The 20,278-nt window shown below is 46.7% G+C and overlaps 1 protein-coding gene across 3 annotated transcripts in view; it reads right to left on the bottom strand.

Moving 5' to 3' along the window:
- LOC119372097 (uncharacterized) overlaps positions 1 to 18,839 on the bottom strand; it is a 40,766-nt gene extending 21,927 nt beyond the window's left edge. Inside the window, exons 1-6 of one of the 3 annotated variants that reach the window (XM_049419861.1) lie at positions 18,441 to 18,839; positions 17,378 to 17,675; positions 5,710 to 5,775; positions 2,842 to 2,883; positions 2,176 to 2,241; positions 1,287 to 1,376 (exon numbers count right to left, since the gene is read on the bottom strand). In XM_049419861.1, the coding sequence (XP_049275818.1) occupies positions 1,287 to 1,376; positions 2,176 to 2,241; positions 2,842 to 2,883; positions 5,710 to 5,775; positions 17,378 to 17,480 (367 nt within the window). In that variant the 5' untranslated portion in view covers positions 17,481 to 17,675; positions 18,441 to 18,839. The remainder of the gene's footprint in view (positions 1 to 1,286; positions 1,377 to 2,175; positions 2,242 to 2,841; positions 2,884 to 5,709; positions 5,776 to 17,377; positions 17,676 to 18,440) is intronic. The other 2 variants (XM_049419862.1, XM_049419863.1) reach the window with 2 other exon arrangements.
- Positions 18,840 to 20,278: the final 1,439 nt, after the last annotated feature.

Here is a 20,278-nt window from a genome sequence, read left to right as displayed (position 1 = left end):
CAACAGAAACACAATAAAACACACCATCCCCAAAACTAGCAATATTAATCACTCGTATATGTAATAAATACTGGTTTAGGGCTGGTAAAAAGGTTGTTGGCTCTTACTATATTCCAAATAAAATTCCAAGGTAATGCTCATTAAATTCGAGTAATGTATTTCCATAAACACTTTTTACACTGCGACAGGTTAAAGAGCTAAGTCTCGGCTCTCTTATCCCTTGCAGACAACAAAAACATGCTTATGCGAAAAGGTTCATTTCTAACCAACACTTGATCAAAACTCGCAGGCTCCCTTGTGCATTCGCCTAAGACGACTCGAAGGCGAAAGCCATGCTTTTCTTCTCAGTCGATGTATTGATCCTCCCCCCCCCCCCCCCCCCCGCCGCCCTAAGCCTTCTGCGCTTCACGAGGTCCTGCAGTGCCTCCAAGATCAGAGGCATGCCTCCAATCCTGGAGGCACTGCTTTGCAAGCTTTCTGCACTTCACCTGGTTTTGCACTGCCTGCGTGATCGGCCCACCTTTGACCAAGCGAGGATGTCATAATATGACGTCATCATGCGACTTTACGCTATGCGACGCCATAGTGACTTCATGAGTGCACAAATATATGCGACGTCATGGTGACGTTATATGTTGAAATAACCACGTCACAAATTTGCATCGGTCGTGTTAACGCCCACGCCGCGGGACACCCCTGACAGTCGATTTTTGTGTTTAATGATGCATTTAATAATAATATTATCTATTATCTTTAACGTCCGAAAACCATGATATGATGAGAGACGGCGTAGTGGAGGGCTCCGGAAATTTCGACCACCTGGGGTTCGTTGACGTGCACCTAAATGTAAGTAGACGGGCTGCAAACATTTTCGCCTCCATCGAAAATGCAGACGCTGCGGCCGGGATTCGATCCCGCGACCTTCGGATGAGCAGTCGAGCGCCATAACTCAGACCACCGTGGCGGGGCCATGATGCATTTAAGGCTTTCGCCTTAATATCGTCAGATGACCTTGTATATGAGTAGGCTGCTGAGAATCAATATAAGATAAAAATACATCTGTGCACTGATACGTTGACATAGAGAACGTTATAACTTATGGTGTGTCTATTTGTCCGCTTGAGTAGCGCAGACAAACACGGCATTGCCATGCACATTGCAACGTCGTGAGAACGAAGCCACCGCATCCTGGATACCCGACACCGTAGCTTCGTATCCGGAACCACCACGCCGGAGCAACCACAAACACCAAAAACGATATAAAGGAAAACGGCAGTTCTATTTACCTGCGTCGTTCTGAGGTCTTAGGGACAGGACTTCACCGTGCACATCTAATCCGTCCGCCGCGTGGATCTCATTGGGCTCGTCGTTGGTGTCTGAGTAGAACGAAATAAAAAGAAAAATGTCAGTTACGAACACATTCTCTATCGTCGAATGTAGTGCATGGTTACAGCCTAAATATAGAGGGGGGAAGAAGATTGATGGAGTCGGTGCGACGTAATGCATTGAAGGTTTAACCCACGCTAAGGAAGAAAAAAAAAGCGATGTGTTACTAGTTTCGGTGACCCATGCATGCCTTGCCACGTATGTGACTCTCTTTAAAGAGTCCCGTTAACTCCCTTTTGGCTCCCACGACTCTCCTACGAGAGTATAATGACCTCCGAAGAGAGCTCACGTGTCTTTAAAGAGAGTCACATAAGCGGCAAGTCAGGACTATCACAAAAAAAAAAGAAGTCAGAGGATTTTTTTTTTAGAGTAATGCATGGCACGTACCTGCACGTTTGCCGAGATCACGAGTGTCATATCAGAAAAAAAAAGGTATAACAAAACAAACTGAAGGAATTAGGTAGTTAAGTGTTAGCGCAGACAGCCGTCAAAGCAGCCAGAGCTTTGGGGATGGAGCTCAATTCTGGCGTGTAGCGCCAGAACCTATATATCATTGAAGCACGAGGCGTACTGGGGAACTCGATCAGGATTTTTTTATCAGCTTGCCCCCTTTTTCTTCACGTCACGGCGTGCAGACCTCTTACAGGCGTGTCAACGCGGCCCTTTCTACTCTGCTAAGACTTCTAAAACAACGAAGCACTCATTCACTACAATAACACAACTAAGAGCGCAGAGATTGCAGTGTAATCGTTGTGTAAACTTGCCCAACGGTCTTATTAACGGACTTACCGCTTTCGGTAGTCGATGCTGTGTCGCCACCATCGATAGACGATACCTCCGGTACTTCGTATTCATCTGCATGCAAGAAGAAAAAAGGATTGCTTACAAGCAACAAAGTTTTGCGATCTTTTTTTTTTCTTTTTTGCATGCGAACATCATTCCTTTGGCTGTTAAAAATGCGAACGTACATGTCGTCCAGTGCTTAGCGTCGTTCACTTGAAAATGGCGCATCACGCGCAATCCGACAACATTTCGCTGGCCGTCGGCACGAATCAAGGAAATTAAACAAATGTTTCATAATTGTTCGGTTTTTACGTCCGAAAACCTCGATATGATCAGGAGAGACGCCATAGCGGAAGGCTCCAGAAATTTCGAGCGCACGGGGTTCTTTATCGTGCATTTAAATATTTCATTGGACAGTGAAAGCGGTAACTTATATAGGTCAAAAAAAAAAGACGAGGGGGGGGGGGGATCATAACGATAGTAAACGCGTTACAAGTGCAAAATTAGGTATTTAAAATGTACACACAAGCTTTTAAAGAGCAAGTATATGGGTATCTCGTAAGTCATCACTCAAACAGCGTCTGCACTTACGTCTTGAGCCAGGTTACAAAGAGTTTCGTACAGTGGTCTAAAAAAAAAAATGTGCGCCAATAACCCACACCGTGTGCTTACCAGGAAGTGGTCCATCGACGACGTTCGAAGGCTCCGGCGGGTCTGTAAATGGCAAGAGAAATAGTTAACAACAAAGTCAACCTGCAACATCTGCAGTGTGGAGAGTACGACATTCGACAGCGCACGGAGTTGCTCACACGACACGCCATGCAACCAACCACCACCACCACCACAGCCTGCGACCACCACCAAAGCGAAGGTTAGTGCATAGCATTACGCCGTAGGCGCGTGTTAGAAAAAGCACCGGTTTTATAAGGTTAGTGTGGACGTAAGAGCGACGAAGATGCGAAGATCGCTAATGACAGGCTTCGCTATAGCTGTTATCTGCATATACAATTGATCTCCTTTCGTACTAAGATCTTAATACCTGGGGTTTTACGTCCCAAAACCACCATATGATTATGAGGAATGCCGTAGTGGAGGGCTCCAGAAATGTCGACCGCCTGTTCCTTAACGTGCACCTAAATCTAAGGGCACGGGCCTCCCGCGTTTCGCCTCCGTCCAAATGACACCAGCGTGGCCGGGATCGAACCCGCGACCTTCGGATCAGCAGCTGAGTACCGTGACCACTGACCAACCGCAGCGACCCATAACACATTAATGAGGGATATATACGGTAGGTTAGTCATTGGTCGCGCCGGTTAAACCGAATACCCGGATACGCCGAACAGTGAGCCCATAAACCCGACGTTCCAATAAACCACTTAACACGAAGCGCCCTTTCGGTTAAACCGGGTTTCCTCAGCCGCCGCTGACGCCTGCTGCTTGCATTTCCTGGGGGCATACGCGTGTGTAACCGTAGATGAGCGACTTCGCTAGTTTCACGAGAACCAAAGTGCGAATGCGTGTACATCGCCGGTTACGCGACTGTCGACAGTGACGTGGAAACTTGCAGTGCTGACACCGCAAAAAGAACAATTGAACAAGTCCGAGATCCCTCTGAATGGCTGGTGAAATTTGTTGACGCTGCTAAATAGGAGTGTGCGAATATTCTAAAATCTCTCATGTCGAACTGAATAGCGTCGTACCTGATTTGATATTAGAATGTAATAGCTGCTATTTGTTATGACGAATATTTTTTTTTACGCTACGGCTATTTTCAAATGTTAACTACATTGAAATAAACGCTAAATTGGTACAAAGGTATCCTAAACGCGTCCCGACAAGCATAGCATATAGAACAGGGGTTCTCAAATGGGTTTCCGCGACGCCATTGCTCGCGAAAAAAACAGTTTTTGGAGGCGAATTTTTTACCTATTCCCAGTTCTAGGTCCTGCTCCAGAAACTGCATCAACATTCTGAGCAAGATCGCCTCGGCTGCCCGAACACCTCAATTAAAAACTAAGCCTGCTACAGCAGACTTATGTTTCAGATCTTATGTTTCTAAGTCTAGCCGTTCAATACCAGACTATTCGATTCGCTTAAAGCACTACTCGATACGTATTCGATTCAGTCCTAAAATTCACAATTCGCATACATTTCTTAAGGTATATAAAATCTGTTTATATTTATTTTTCATTGTGACGGGGTTCCACTCGCTACAGCTGTCGCACGTGTTATCGCTCGGCGCAAGTCGCGTCTGAATGCATGGGAACCATCTCGAGTGTTTCCGAATGTTCTAATCAGATTGCGTACTCGGTGCAAGTAGTCGAGTACGTTCTGCAACTTACACGAACACAGGTGATAGCGCCGGAACGTGCGACGATGCACGTACAAAAGCCGATGCGTTTCACCGAAGATCAGTTTATCAACGAGTGTGCTCGCCGCTACCTTTGTAATGCTAGTGTTTAGTTTTGCTGGGCAAAACTTCACCCAATAAGGAGTCCAATGTTTACCGCTTTAATAATAATTGTTGGGGTTTAACGTCCCAAAACCACGATATGGTTATGAGGGACGCTGTATTGGAGGGTTCCGGAAATTTCGACCATCTGGTGGTTTTAACGTGCACTGACATCGCACAGTACACGGGGCTCCAGCATTTCGCCTCCATCTAAAATGTATTTCCGATACCTCAAAGGACCCCGGAGGGCTTTTACGCGAGGGTTGGGCGCATAAATTTCATTTAACACAATGTTAGTTCTTCGATGATGGGTTTAAAATGAAGAGGGTCCTCATGAAGCACAGCTGAAGTGGGACGGTCATTCGAGTCTGTGGATGTTCGAACAAATAATTTAGATGGTTAATGGTTCGGGCTTGAGGAAATGAGGGCTGGAGGAAATGAGGCCACCGCGGCAGGGATTCGATCCCACGACCTTCGGGTCAATGTTTACCGCTCTGACTGTCGCGTTCTTCGCCATCACGACCACAGATCAATATCGCAGTAGGAATTAACATACCAGTTAATTGCTATGCTCGGTCGAAATTAACAATACCGAGATAAGTAAAAGCGAAGGTGGACTCAAAGCTAACTTTTCGCAGGTGGAGGCTGAACCCTCATTCCACATGATATGCGGTCACATGACATGCGGTCATTCGCCAGTTACGCTGCAAAGAGGCCCCACTTGAACATTTTCGCCTTGGACAAATCCAAGGCGAAAGCCTTGGATTTGTCGTGACACGCGAAAGAGTGACAGTCGGCGTCAACACGAACGGCACAAAAAGCATCACGTGACAACGTCATTTGTGACGTCACAAGACATCATCGCTTGGTCAAGCGCGGGCCGATAGAGGAATACGAGATGTTCGCATCAAGCGGGTTCCCGCATCGTAAACGTATGAAGCGGAGGTTTCGTTTCAACGAAGAGCTCTGTTCAGCGAAATTCGTGCTATTAGAAAGCATGTTTGCGAGCGGATGAAGGACGTATCACAATCGGCGTGGCATGCTGCACATGCTCAGAGCGACCAGCGAGCGAAACACTTAGGTCATACCCCGGATGTACGGAAGCTCGGTGTGGTGCGCTATCTGCGCCTGAAAACGACTGGGTCGATGATCGACTGGAAAAAAAATAAAACGGCACAACAACAAACACTCGTACGCGCACTACACACAGGCCCTTCGGAAGACAATCGTTTGTATACATTGAAGGCTTTTGATTTCATACCTTTTTTGAGTCTTCAGAATCACTACAAGACTACTATAATCAATTATTCAATCAAAGAAACATTTCTCGAAGATAAAAAGTTCATTCAATCAAGCAAATGAACTTCAACTTCTCCACGAAAAATAATAAAAGGGAATTGCAATTTTAAGTAAATACTTTCAAGGTTCACAGAATTTCTTCAACACGCAAAAAAAAAAAAGCGTTATTTCTTTGCTTATTTAGAATACTGGAATACTGCTGCTCTCAGCCAAGAGTCTCATATGCAATCTTTGGATCATGAATGTTCTATATTCGACCCTCTAAGAGTAGCAGGCGCAACATTTGTGCGCCAAAATCTGCTTATATCACGTAAATAAAGAGAAAGCATAGTAGGAGGTTAGTGCAAAAAGGCAATACAAAAATACGGAAGTGCTACAAAATGGTAGGAATGTAATTGATACAAGTACAATGAATGTAGGAAAAAAGAGGTTATATACTATAAAAAAAGCAATAGCTTGAAACATGTGCTGGATGTGAAACATTCGCGAAAACAACTAAAGTGAAATTAGGCTCGTCATGAGAGCGGGCTAACTGGTATTCCTGAACTAAACTTGAAGCGCGGTAGACATCAGCTTGTCCATTCCCGTCCTGTCGCGTATAGAAATGCATTTGCGCTTGAATTTCATTACAAATAAGAACCTACTGTACACGATACCAAACGCCCAAACGTCTGCCTTCTCATTCATTTGACTCATCTGACACGTTACACGTATTAGTCAAAGTGGCAGCGTAAATTTTGGAAGTGTTTTAAAGCGTCCGGGACACATTTTGAAGGTTTTGATGTGTTATTGTTTTTAAACACAGCGTGCACAAACGCGCACACAGCTTTTGAAACGTGATAGATAAGATGATCTCGTAAGATGATAGACCTCAAGTATAGGTAGTGCATAAGCGCCGCGTCGAAATACTCGCGACGTTATATCACCTTATAGAAGACTATGCGGCGTCACGTTTCGACATCGCAAGCACAGTAGATAATCGCATGTTGAGACGCGTGCCTTTTTGCTTCTTTTACTGCGGCCGGCTTTCACATGTACAAGTCACGCCTGAACATAACAAAACCTTATCAAATGTTTGCGATTGTTTTAATCGGATCAGATTGCGTAAAGTCATACATGGGCAGTATTTGCTCAACGCAGGTCGCCTAAGATAGAAAATACCGCAGATTTTCCTTTCATTATGCTTTTAGCGGCCAGGGACCGCCCTCAATGACCTACCCGGGACTTCACGTAGGTGCTGGCGTATACATGAGGTCCTGTATTTTAGACTTCACACGGTAAAGGGGAGGTGAGCATGTCCGCGACAGAGGTCAGTAAACGGCCGTTAAGGGGACTAGTGGCGGGAAAGCGGCAAGTAATAACAAGAACTAAATAGCATGAAAACCAAAGTTATTCTACAACCAAGTTAACAGGGGCGGCCCCTCCTGGATAACTGCGGTTTTATGCTCGAAAACCACGATATGATTATGAAGCACGCAGTAGTGGAGGGCTCCGGAAATTTCCCCCATCTGGAGTTCCTTAACGTGCGCTGACACCGCACAGTACACGGGCCTCTAGCATTTCGCCTCCATCGAAATACGACCGCCGAGGCCGGGATCGAACCCGCGACCTTCGGGTCAGCAGCCGAGCACCCTAACCGCTGAACCACTGCGGCGGACGGACCCTCCTGGGGCCGCACCTGTTACGTGCCGCGCAGGCGTTTCGCAAGTTGACATCATCGCGACCGAGTGATTTACGCGTCTGCGCTTATTTGTTTGCAATGGCCGGATTTGGCGAAGGAAAGAAGGAAAACAAAAGGAGAAGGCAGAAGGCAGGGAGGTTAACCAGAAAAACTTCCGGTTGGCTACCCTACATTGGGGGATCGGGGAAGGCTACCCTACACTGGGGGATCGGGGAAGGGGGATAGAAAGACGAGAAATAGGAGGGAAGAGGAAAAAAAAAACAGACGAGATGCAGTGAATTCACTGCAGCATGCGGGATTGCACCACAAGTCAGAGGCGTTCGCATAAGCCCGTCGTTCTCAAAAAACACAAGAGTGCTTTCACTGCCTTGTGGGCCGTCGAGAGATGTGGACGGAGCTGTAGTAGCACCTGCACGGAAATTGGCCGATCATCCAGTCGCCGCAGTGCATTGGAAAGTACTTGTCTCTCCGAGGCAAAACGAGGGCAGTGGCACAGCAAGTGTTCGATGTTTTCTTCGGTGCCGCAAACATCGCATGCCGCACTGTCAGTCATCCCGATTAACGTTGTATATGCCTTCGTAAAAGCAACTCCCAACCAAAGGCGAAGGGCCCTCGTTTAAGTCGCGAGAATCTAAGAACCGAAATCCGCTCGACTGGAGAACACGTTCCCATCGACCCTTCCGTCTCAAACACAACACACTCATTCAACAGCTACGCACACGAAGTGCAAGCAACCGTATACACTCGTACGTAAGTGCTTCCTTGCCGCTCGCCCTATATGATACGTAGAGCGAGGCGGAAGTCTGAAAAAAAAAAGATAGAACAGCTGTACGGGTCGAAGTCTGATAACGTATGCACACGTAGAGAAAAGAATAAATGAGAAAAGCATCTCGAGTGGCTTTCAACGGTTTATCTACAGACACCTCTACTCCGAAGCTCGCTGTGAAATGAACACATCGGAAAATTTAAAAAATTTTCACTACATAAGACAGGATATTTTTAAATGCCGCATGAGTGCTTGCGTCTGTTGCCGGGATACGTAAGAAAAACAATCATCGGGCCGTGAACGAATAAAGACACTGGGGCATTTGCACAGCTAAGTCAGCATGTAGGTTAAAGTTGCCAGTATTGGCCAACAGTTACCAACATTTAACCAACAGCGGTAAACGTTAGCCGGCGCTAGCAAACGCTAGCGACTGCAGGTAGTTCGCGATTAAATACGGTATAGGCACGCAACTCGGCTTTGTTAATTGCCTAACCAAGGGAAGACTAATCGAGAATTTCTGGGGTTTTACATGTCAAAACCACGATATGACTATGAGGGACGCCGTATTAGAGGGCTCCAGAAATTTCGACCCCCTGGGGTTGTTTAACGCGCACATAAATCTACGTACACGACAGGGGCGTAACCAGAAATTTTTTTTGCGGGGCTGTTTAACCATACCTTATTCATGTTAGTACGTGTGTTTGTATGTGCGCGTCTACATATGGGCGTACAGAACTGAAAAAATGGAAGAGATATACACCGGCTGATAATCCCTAAACTAGGGATAATGTGGATTACTTGGGTCTGTGCCCAACATGCGACTTCGACGCGATGTTATATGGTTATGTATAAGTTTTCGTTTATAGTTAAAGGGACACTAAAGAGAAAACAGACTTTTCTCATATTAGTAAATTAACTCATAATACCAAACTCCCCACGCTCACCACGAGAAGACGCTTGGTAAGCGAGAAAACGCGCAAAAAGAAAATGCGGGGTGGCGACGCCACCTTGAAGTTCCCTCACCAACCGCCATGACGTCAGATTTTGACGGCGTCTGCTAGTACCTACGTAGTTCCTAATCGGTAAAAATGAAATGCATTGTCCTCTGAGGGGCCAGAGACTCAACATACCAAGTTTCAGGAAATTTCGTTGGGCCAATGTCACCAAAATACGAGAAATGCACTTTGAAATCCGTGACGTCACGCGCGGATACTTCGGCGCGAAGTTTAAAAATGAGACTGACCTCTATTTTATATTCTGTTATTAAACCTATGACGGTGAAATCAATTACAGTTTGAGTAAAAGTTATCAATGTAAACAGATTCATTGTTTAACTTTAGCGTCCCTTTAATTTGCGTGACAGGACATGTCCAGCAGTTCGCAGCGTCCAGCACAGATACGATGCATTCGCGAAGGTTGCCTTTCGCGTCAACGACGACGTAGCCGTGACATTTAACGTATCAGCAGTTTTATCGACGAAGGCTGACAACAGCTAGTCACCCCGTTTGCGAAAAAGACTGCAGCGGGGGTACATTCTTTGCCGGTGACACGAATGTGTTCTGGTTGGCATTCTGACCGTTATCACAGAAACGTTACACATTCCACATTATCGCAACCGCAACAGGAAAGGCTCGTCAACAGCAAGAAAACGTTAAGAAGAAGGTTTAGCTCGGTGGCTCTTATCTAAGTGCGTCAAAACCGCGATATTTTTTCGAGGCGACCAATTAACCAAATTTGATAAGGCTTGAATCATTTAAAAAAAAAACTTATTAGCTGTAGGACATATCTTATTTTAATTCCTTTTGATAAGAATCGTAGAAATTTAAAATTTTAAGACTACTACGAAGTTTGCATTTCGACAATGACTAACGGTGTCGCACTTGTACCAATTGTACATAATAGCACACCTAAACAGCCCTGAAGTATAATTCTACTTTGTGGGTAACGATTTACAAATCATTTGTAAGCGTTCTGAATAAATCCGCGCGAGCTGTTATGTATCGAATCTATCCTCTTTAGAAAGTGCTATAGCTTTTTTTTCTCTCTAAGCTGTTCTCTAAGCTGTATACAGCTTAGAGAACTTCGATATATGATATTGGTGCAGAGATGCGGCCTTGTAAACCAAGTGCTTCTGTATTTTGCTTTTTCCATTGTTTAACGATTTCGACAGTTGTATATATTACATGCCCTAAGACGAAAACTTATTTTCTAAATAGTCGCTATTATTGAACTTTGTCAAATTAAACTTCACATAAGTCTGAAAATTCTCGTACGAGTTGTGCTATGTTTTGCATGAATTTGAACAGCTGTCGTTGGAAATGTCCTCAAGCCAACACTTCGTAACATTGAAAATCTGAGAGTTCGTAAGCTTGTAGCTCACAAGCTATGGAATAGGTTAGACAGTGCTCGAAATAAAGTACGAAGTATCACAACGCGATACCTTTGAAAAGATAGTCACAGTGAAAGCATCGTTTTACGCGCCATGTTTTTACTTTGAGAAATAGCATCCCATTTCAACTCAACATTTTGCGCTCAGAGAAAGCGACAGCCCCCCCCCCTTTCCAACCAACAAAAAAAAGTGAAAGAAAAAAAATGAAAACGTTAAAATCTATTCTAGGGAGAACTGAGGTATCCAACGACAAACTTTCTAAAGGCTCAAACAGAGCGCTATTGCGTTTTTTTTTTAGGGGCGAAGCTCCTTAAGGCGGCACCCGTTCGTCCCTCGTCGTGCTCGTAGTAGTGAGTAACAAGTCTTACCCTTTGACCTCCAAGGTGGTGCCGGTGGGAGATTTCTCCTGTGCGTTGTTGAATAAAAAATTCGCAGCGTGCGCGTTAACTAAACGCCGAATTCTTCTGTCTCTGTAGAAGTGTAAGTGTTAGCTAAAAGCCGACTTCTTCTGTCTCTCATTCCCATTAGCAGCCATTGTTTACCTCCAAGGTAGTGTTTGGTGAGATTTCTCCTGTGCGTGATTAAACAATAAAAAATTTTGTTCAAAACGCCGTTGATTGATGAAATAAACCAACGAAAGACGCCAGATGTTTTGTAAAAACAAAACGAAAGAACGCCAGATGTTTCTAAAGCAAAACGAAAAAGACGCCAGCTGCTTAACGAAAGACGCAAGGTGTTTTCTAAAGCAATGGTTTTCTAAACAATGAAAATTCACAGCGTACATGTAAAATTAAAGTGAGCTGCAAGTCGTCATAACTCATCGAACCTTTAGTATAAACGCGCCCGATCTCACGTCGGTGATGATGTACTGGGCAGAATTCACTGAAGGTTCACGGTTTACCGATGAACCTCCGCAGCTTCGCCCACTCATCATCATTCACTCCGTGGATATGCTGTGATTTTTTTTTCATCACTGCCTACATTGTGGCTCGTAATTAACGAATGCACGTAACAGCGGACACTGGTGTTTTAGGTCTGAAAGGTTTAGCAAATTAGTTTTGCGGAAGACTGCAAGGCGGAGGAAGGGTTGTTAAAGCGAAAGATACCCACTTGTTTGTAGCCCAAAGCTAGAAAGAAATCCATACAAAAATCGCAGAATGGGAATTCGTGCTGGTTCCGGGATCGCACCCAGGACCAACACTTTCGCGGTGTGGTCGCTCTACCATTAATCGTTGTGTTTGCTTCAAGTTAGATAATTCGCCCTCACGCTGCCATAGCTAGCATCCTTAATAACACGTGGGGTTTAACGTCCCAAAACCACGATATGATTATGAGAGACGCCGTAGTGGAGGGCTCCGGAAATTTCGACCACCTGGGGTTCTTTAACGTGCACCTAAATCTAAGTACACGGGCCTCAAACATTTTCGCCTCCATCGAAAATGCAGCCGCCGCAGCCGGGATTCGATCCCGCGACCTTCGGGTCAGCAGTCGAGCGCTGCAACCACTGGACCACCGTGGCGGGGCATAGCTATAGCATCCTTGTAAGCTCAACTGGTAGATCGACCGCCTCGGGAATGCGTTGGTCCCGGGTTCGATCCCTGGACCAGAACGAAGTTTCAACTAAGAGGCTTATTTCCGAGTAACCAGTATGGATTTCCTTGTAGCTTTGTGCTACAAACGGGTGGCTGTCAACGTGCCCTTTCTTTTTTTTTTTGCTTTTAAGGGTCAAATTGCAAGATCGGACTAATTGGTAATATCTGATATCACGTCTTATCGCGAAAAGCTTTGCGCGGTAGGCCCGGATGAATACAAACACGAGCGCTAAACCATATACAGTGGAACCTCGTTGATGCGATTCGGCATAATACGGTCTTCGTTTTTTAACACGAAAGTGTTATATGCCGGGGTCCACCAAGACTTCAGTGACGCATTTCCGTCACGGAAATGACGTCGAAAAAATATACACAATCAGATGGCAAAGAAAAAAGGTACCGTCAACGGGCATCGAACCCACGACCGCTCGGTCCGCAACAACAGATGCTGGGCACGCTATCCACTGCGCCACGGTCACAGGCTCTGGAGGCTTTACGAACGCGCCTTTTATATCTACCACTCTCCCGGTCGGCTGGGTGGTGTGACCTCTGGGAGTGGTAATGTAATTCGTCATTGCTGTGGCCTCCGCGACTAGCACCTGCAACGCGTTACGCGTCCGTCCCATTCGGCGCGTTTTCAATAGAAGTTGAATTTTGTCAATGCCTTAACACACCGCGAGGTGGCGACCTTTGCCCAAGCGTCGTAAAAGCCATAGAGTTTCCTAAAATTAACTAGAGGGGACTCTGGCGCTGCGATCGTTCAGCTACCATGGGAATGATGGGTAGTACACAAATTTGCCTAGTCTTCGTGCTTGCGGCTTCAAACGTACTTGTGGCTTTGTTTATTGTGTGTTTTGGCTTTTGTTTCGGATAAAAGAATAGACTGTTGTGAACTTCGTGACCAGGTTTGAATCGCTGAGCCTAAAGAAGTTAAAGTGGCGAAGTGAAACTGCTGACTTTTGCTGAACTTCGTTTTTCGACAAAGCGGATGCAGCCGACGCGGCGCCAAACGGAGCCGAAAGTACGAAGTTTAGACAAATTTGTGTACTACCCATCATTCCCATGCTGGCTGAAGCGTCATGCGTTGCAGCTCCCATAGACACTGAAGCCAGAGTTCCCTCTAGTAAGTATTGTAGGAAACTTTATGGTAAAAGCCTCGGCCTCGCTCAGCATCACGCTAATAAAAACAAAAAAACTCTGCGACGCGCGCCTGCCTCACCTGGCTGTAACACCGCGTTCCATGCTCACGCGCTCGCCCCGAGAAAAATCGCGGCCGGGCTACCGGGGCGGCACGACGCGCTTTGCGTTTCCCTCTAGTCCGGCCGTGGTGTTCAATCACATTTTAACATGCCGCGGGATGGAGACCAAGTTCTGCGTCCAATATGCGACGTTCTTCTGGCTATCACACCTCGTTCTCTGATTACGCTTTCACCGTTAACTACTACACCTACTACAAGGGTTTGTTTAATCATTTAGCAGGGACGTTAGTCGCCGGGATGGAGATGTACCACCAATCATCAAAGTGGGTGCATCCACGTTAAACGGCGCCATTAGCTGCCAGACATCAATATACATTGTGCAAACTCTCTTACATCAATGTACAGTAAGCATTCAGTTACTTCTGTAAGGGCACGCTTTACTTTCGTGTTATTCCGATTCCTATGACAGGGATCAACCGTGTTTTTTTTTTTTTTTCTCGGCCGACACTCCTTGGAAATAATGGGTTTTCATGCTGTTATACGGTCACATTTTTGCCCAAAATTGGGCAGTACGACCTCGGAAGAGGATCTAGACCGATATATCTAGAAATAATACGTTTATTCTTCGTTCTACTAGTTTCTTTTTTCTTTTTTTCACTCTTCAGAAAAGTTTACTCCTAGACGTTGAAAAGAAGTGCAGCGCCAATTGACCAGCTACTTTAGTGCTACTCAATAAAAGTGAGTTGCTGACGGATTATGCATTATTTTCCTCTTGTTTTTAACATCGTTGGTTAATACGAGACTCGTATAATGCGTTTTATTTTCCGGTTCCCGTGAAAAACGTGCCAACGAGATTCCACTGTATAGACTTTAGAAGGGACCCGCGTGATGCGGATGCAAAAAGCGAACCCACGTGCACGGCAAATGGTACAACGGCTATGCGAGCCCCGAGTACGCAAGATTGTAAATTAGGACATTAACCCTGTAATCCCCAATGTGACACATCAAGATCAACAGAAACGTCATGTTCACTTATTTCTAGCCACGGAGAGTACGTGCACGAGAAAAACAACAAAACGTCACTCGAGTTGTAATTTCAATATTACACTAACTAGTAATTAGTTTGGCGAACTAACGGTCAATGAAGACTCGCTCCGAGTGACTATATGCGCTATTTTACTCGCCATAACCACGATTCCCACTCACATTAGAATCTAGAGCCATCAATATAACGCAGCATATGGGATAGAGCCTTGTAGGGTTTAAGGGCCCGCCAAACTAGAAGTACAGCCGTGATCAACGTGAGAGGGAACATTGGAATAACCTTTTAAAGTTCACAGAGGCTAAACGCAGTTGGCAAGCGCAAAAGTGTTAACACCGAATGGTCAAGCGAAAAGGTCCCTCACAATTCAATACGTCACATTTATATCGCCACATTGCAAGTGATCGTTTATTAAACAATTTTGGTGTTCCCTCTCACGCCGCTCATGAATGTACATGTATAACTAAACTGAGTGCAAGGTGGAGTTTGTTCAAACTCTTGTATTGGTCAGAGCTGAGGGGGAAAAAAATCAATGCCCACTTGACCTCTCATTCGGATATGACTGCGGACATGCTCCGAAAAATGCGATACCTGCGGCAACTGAACCTACGGTTCCGCGCAATATCACGGGAGTTTCAGCAGCGTTTATCAGTCATCGATACAGAGAAGGATTTCATCGCAGATTATGAAAGACTAAAGAGCTTTTCCTGAACGAAAGAGGAAGAATTCAACCGAGATTACAGCCCGGGCATTTCGCGACGACAGCGAGCCATTCGGGCTGTACTTAAGGTTGCTCTATCTTATCGCCGCCGACATTTTATGAGTGGCACATCGTTTTCATTCCGTCGTCACGTGTTCTCGGGCCGAGGCAATTTACTGGCGCGAACAGAAGCCCGAATTCTCATACGGTTAAATTCTACGACGGCAGCGCTATACATTAATTGCACAGATGGCAAAATTACTCCTAAAAGTAATTAAGTTACATTACTAATTATTTTACTATGATGTCTAAATGTAATTAAAATGCACGACAAATAACGGGTGGTCGAAGGCAATGACATGACGTTACTATTAATTTTTATGGGTAATGAAATTACTTTCGCTTCGAATTCAGATGCTACGCGGCTTTTCTTTGGGCCTGCCTCGTTTATACGCTTGAGGTTTGGCACTTATCTTACTTTCCTTTCCATTTTTGGTCAATATTTTATGCCATAAGGGAGTAGGACATGCTATATTTTACTCAAAACTAATTGGAAAAGTAATGAGTCATTTTCTTTAAATTACTCGCTCGAAGTAATTCATTGAATTACTAAATTGGCAGCCCGCAAAATAAATTCATTGCATTGCTTAGTGCATCAAGAAGTTAATTACTGTAATTTCTTTACTGCCAAGTCTAATGAACTGATAACTTGTACGTGACGTCATGGAACAAGCTTAACGTATTAGCAGTGCCGTCGGGAGGTTACGATGACGTCAGCGAAGAGCGTTCACCGCAGCGGTTGAATTCGTTGCGATAAAGAAGTGGCCGGAAAGTCACTGGCCTTACATGCGAGAATGACGAACCGAAGTAGAGTGCAATGTATACTGATCCTACTACTGATTGAAGGCTTAAAAGTATCACCACTTCTCGGGCTTTACGTTCACGGAGTAACACTCGCAAACGTTCGCTCAACGCACCGTCTGTAGAGAGAAACCGGGTTGCGTAAGACGGCTAGCCTCTGTTCAGGCGCAAGTGTGTGAAACGAACCACTTCGATATAAAATTTCCAAACAATTGCTGCGAGTATACTAATTGGTTCGTTCAAACGCGCTCCCCGGGCTAGTTGGTCCAGACTTGAGAATGGCACTGCGGCTACTACACGGACGTGAAGGGCAGGACAAGTGCCATCCTGTCCATCCTGGCACTCGTCCCATCCTTCGTGACCGTTTATTTCCTGTCGTGCCGTTACCAAGTCTGAATTGGTTCGTTGACTTAAAAACAGTTGCGAAGCTCTGCTCAAGATGTGAGCTGTCCGCTGGCTCCAACTGCAAGTATTAACTAAATGGGCATAACTAAAGCGCCTAACAAAAATATGCGACGAGCTAAATGGTATAAGTAAATGCATCGCAGAACCGCAACACAGTTGTGCGATTGAGCATTAGCTCTCCATTTTTCCACAGGGCGCATGGTACAAGGGGTATACATCAGTGCACGAAGTCGTATACGTCATCGATAAATGGTCATTGAAAGCAATAAAATTTGCCCCGCCCCTTCACTGCGGAAGGCCCAATCAACCGCTACGACGCTCTGAGAGTAACCACGACGTATTCTGAAGATGGGAAAATAATGGCTCGTTTCTTTGACACAGCCTTAATGAAAACCAACAGACGATGCAGCCAATGAAGCTATATAGGGACGCTATTTGTACTCTTCCGACTATTGTAATTGTCACAAACGTGAAAGTAAACGGACGAAAAGACAGCTTATCGCCGGCAGAGGCCGAACCTGCAGCCACGTTATCTGAAGATTCACGTTCGGCCCCTGCCGGCGGCGGGTTGTCTTTTCGGCCACTTTACTTTCTTCACATTTATGTAATATTACTACAGCACAGCTGGAATATTACAAATAACGCCCCCTATATCTTCCTTGCCTTCATGGTTAGACAACGACATATTCTATATTCACAACTCGTAGAACCACTGGCACTCAGCGTTGGTCTCCCAATGCAAAAGGTCACCTAAGATAACGTCCAGCACCAAGATATTTGAGCATCGCTGAAGTGAAAGGTAAAAAAACGTCAGCCACTCACTAGTGTTGATTTCCGTCGATGCCAGGTGCGACAGCAGCGTTAACGAAAGCAGCAAAAGCGTCGGCACCACGCTTGGCACGATCCCTCGTGGTCTGGCAGCCATCCTTTGCGCGGGCTTTTCGGCTGGCGCGAAATACGAAACTCGTCGGGATGAGTCGATGCTCGGACGAGTCGACGAGGAGACTGCGAGCGGGCGGGAAAGAGTGCAGCCGGCGACGCCTCGGTTCTCCTTTTGTCTTCGGGCACGGTACAACACTTCCCCGTCGCAAGAGGATACCACGTCTCGCCTCCGCACTGCCTGTCAATCAGGAACGAACAGTGAGTCCTTAACGCGGTGGTAAACACAATAGGCATACTATCAAGCGCAGGCAACCAACCGGCTACCGGTTTTGCAAAGAGACGCGGCTTTTTGTCTTTCCTTTGCTCCGGGATGGTAGAAAGACAAGACAGTATCGAACTACGCAACATTTTTTTCCGGCACGCGCTCGTCCTGTCTGCGGAAACGGCCGCTACGCAACTTTCCTCTACGGCCGTGAGCATATTCCTTTCTGAACAGGATGCGCGCGTCGCGGTCTAAAGAAAGCATCGCCGGCCGCGTTTGTTAAAAGATGTGCCGAGTATGTATACTATAGAGCGAGTTTAAGCGAACCTTAGAACTTAAAGAAGTGGCCGAAGAAGGCACCCGAGCTCACCAAGCCTACGAGAGAGCTACAGGGTTCCGTTTTCACGGTTTGTGGGCGTGGCCCCGCGTGGCCCGACGACTCCACGACTCCGCAGAAAACGAAAGTTCGTTGCAACTCACGGCCCTTGCAGACAATGCCTAAGTGGCCACCTCGACTTCTCCCGCCAAACGTTAGCTCCGAGCTTGCTTCGGGTTCACTTCCGTGGAACGGACACTGGACACCATCGGCCTGAACTAGAGTCGAACGAACGTTCGGTTGACGGTGCTAGGTGACGAGCGTAGGCATGACGTTCGGCAACACCCCCTCAATTCAAGGTGTACTATAGGTTCTTAGCCGTGACAGCGGTACAGAAAGAATGAACAGTAAGAAGCGGTGCTCACGTCAGTGCAACAGGAGGGGAGGTCCGTCAACCGACGTCTGGCCACTGGTTATGAGGACATACGGCGGGGAACGGCTACGGGTTCCCAGCAATAAACGCACGTGGGAAGACGACGGGTGCTCCTATCACGGTGTAGTGTGAAGGCGATGGACGACGGGCCGCCGTCTCGTACGCCGCTCTTCTTTCGCGCGCTACAGACAATGGGTGGATGTTCGACAACCTGAGAGCGCGAGCGACACAGATCCGATGTGTACTACGGAACGAAAAGGCGAGGGGGGGAGGGGGGGAGTCAATGAACGCGCTTGCCGGTTCGCCGATGTGGGGGCTCTGACACCGAAATCCACGCCGGCAGTTGTGGGATCAAGCGCGTAGCGCGCGGGCTTCTTCGTTCGGACCCTCCCCCTCGGTGCCGTCGCCGACGTCTGGATAGGTGGCGCGCCGTGTGCTGCCGCAAATCAGATTACCTATCCTTTATCGCGGACTTTGGCTGGCGACGAGAGGAAAGCCCTCGCCCTCTTTTCGTTGTTCACCGTCGTCGCGCCGCGCAGGTTGTTTGCTTTTACGTAACCCCTTTTACTGTTTTGTTTATCTGTGTTTTTTTTTTTGCCCTGGCTCTCTCGCGCGCTGACGCGAATGAGCCGGCCCTTGCCTTCCAGGCTTGAACACGTGCAGCAGAGACGTGCCTGCTCGTACGAAGAGGTACCGGAAGCCTTTCGCTGCAAGCGGAAACTGAAAGGGAGACGGCCTGCCTCAGGCCACGGGTTAGACGGCGTGCTCAAAAAAAAAAAAAAAAATGAAGCGTGTTGACCTCAGCGCACACCCACTGCAGTGACCGCTGTGCTGCTGACTGCAAGTCTAGAAGGTGTTGGTTCGATCGGGTTCCAAATTCCCATTGACTCGTTCTCCCCCCATATGTCATTACCAAACTTCTGCCTGCCTGCCGCGTTCGAGATTTGTTCTGAGGTGTCTCGAAGTTTTCGATCAGCTTACAGCGCAAAAACGACGAGGACAGAGACCAAGAATGCGACGACACGAGCTTGGTCTCTGTCCTCGTCGTTTTTGCGCTGTAAGCTGATCGAAAATGAACTATAACCAACTAGCCCAGATTTCCCTTCTTGTCTCGAAGTTGTTAAATTTTTGGTCAGACTACAGGCTGGTCCTGTCTCGCATTGGCGCCCTACAATATTTACTCGAATTACTTCACCATGCACAGAAGAATTCCCTGTCCATGCGGAAACCATTTGCAACAAGAAAGGCGCACAAAAGTAACCCTCGCCACTTAAGTGAAGGGGGGACAGGGGGCCGACCTTCTCCCCTTCCAGTGGCGTAGCCAGGGGGGGGCACACCGGGCCCGTGCCCCCCCCCCCGAAATTTTTTTTGCCATGGCATACATAGCTCAAAATGACACTCGATCACATCGCCTGCCCGACCCCCCCTTCAGATCAAGGAGGTGCCCCCCCCTCCCGAAAAAAATTCCTGGCTACGCCCCTGCCCCTTTCTAATCAACTAAAGGTGTGTGTGTGTGGGGGGGGGGGGGGGAGTCGGCCCCATTTATTTACTCAGTCTCTCCTTTTTTTAAACAGCTGGATTATGGCCAGGCATGCTTTTCACAATAATGACAGCCGAGGACCCGGATATTGCATTCTAATAACTGTGTACCTCCCGTCTTTGTCCCCAGAAAACTGGCTACCTACGGCCGGCCATTGCGAAAAGCACCATTGCTTCAAAAAAGAACAAGGGACCAGGAAGAAACACAGACGAGCGCTGACTTTTTTGCGCTGTTAGTCACATAATGGATCACCATTGCTTCGTTTTCACTTTTACATCCATCGAGAAGCT

This window comes from Rhipicephalus sanguineus, chromosome 10 (assembly GCF_013339695.2).
Source record: "Rhipicephalus sanguineus isolate Rsan-2018 chromosome 10, BIME_Rsan_1.4, whole genome shotgun sequence".
NCBI classification, from domain to species: domain Eukaryota; kingdom Metazoa; phylum Arthropoda; class Arachnida; order Ixodida; family Ixodidae; genus Rhipicephalus; species Rhipicephalus sanguineus.
The sequence above is the reverse complement of the archived record's forward strand: the minus strand, read 5'-3'. Positions and strand labels throughout refer to the sequence as shown.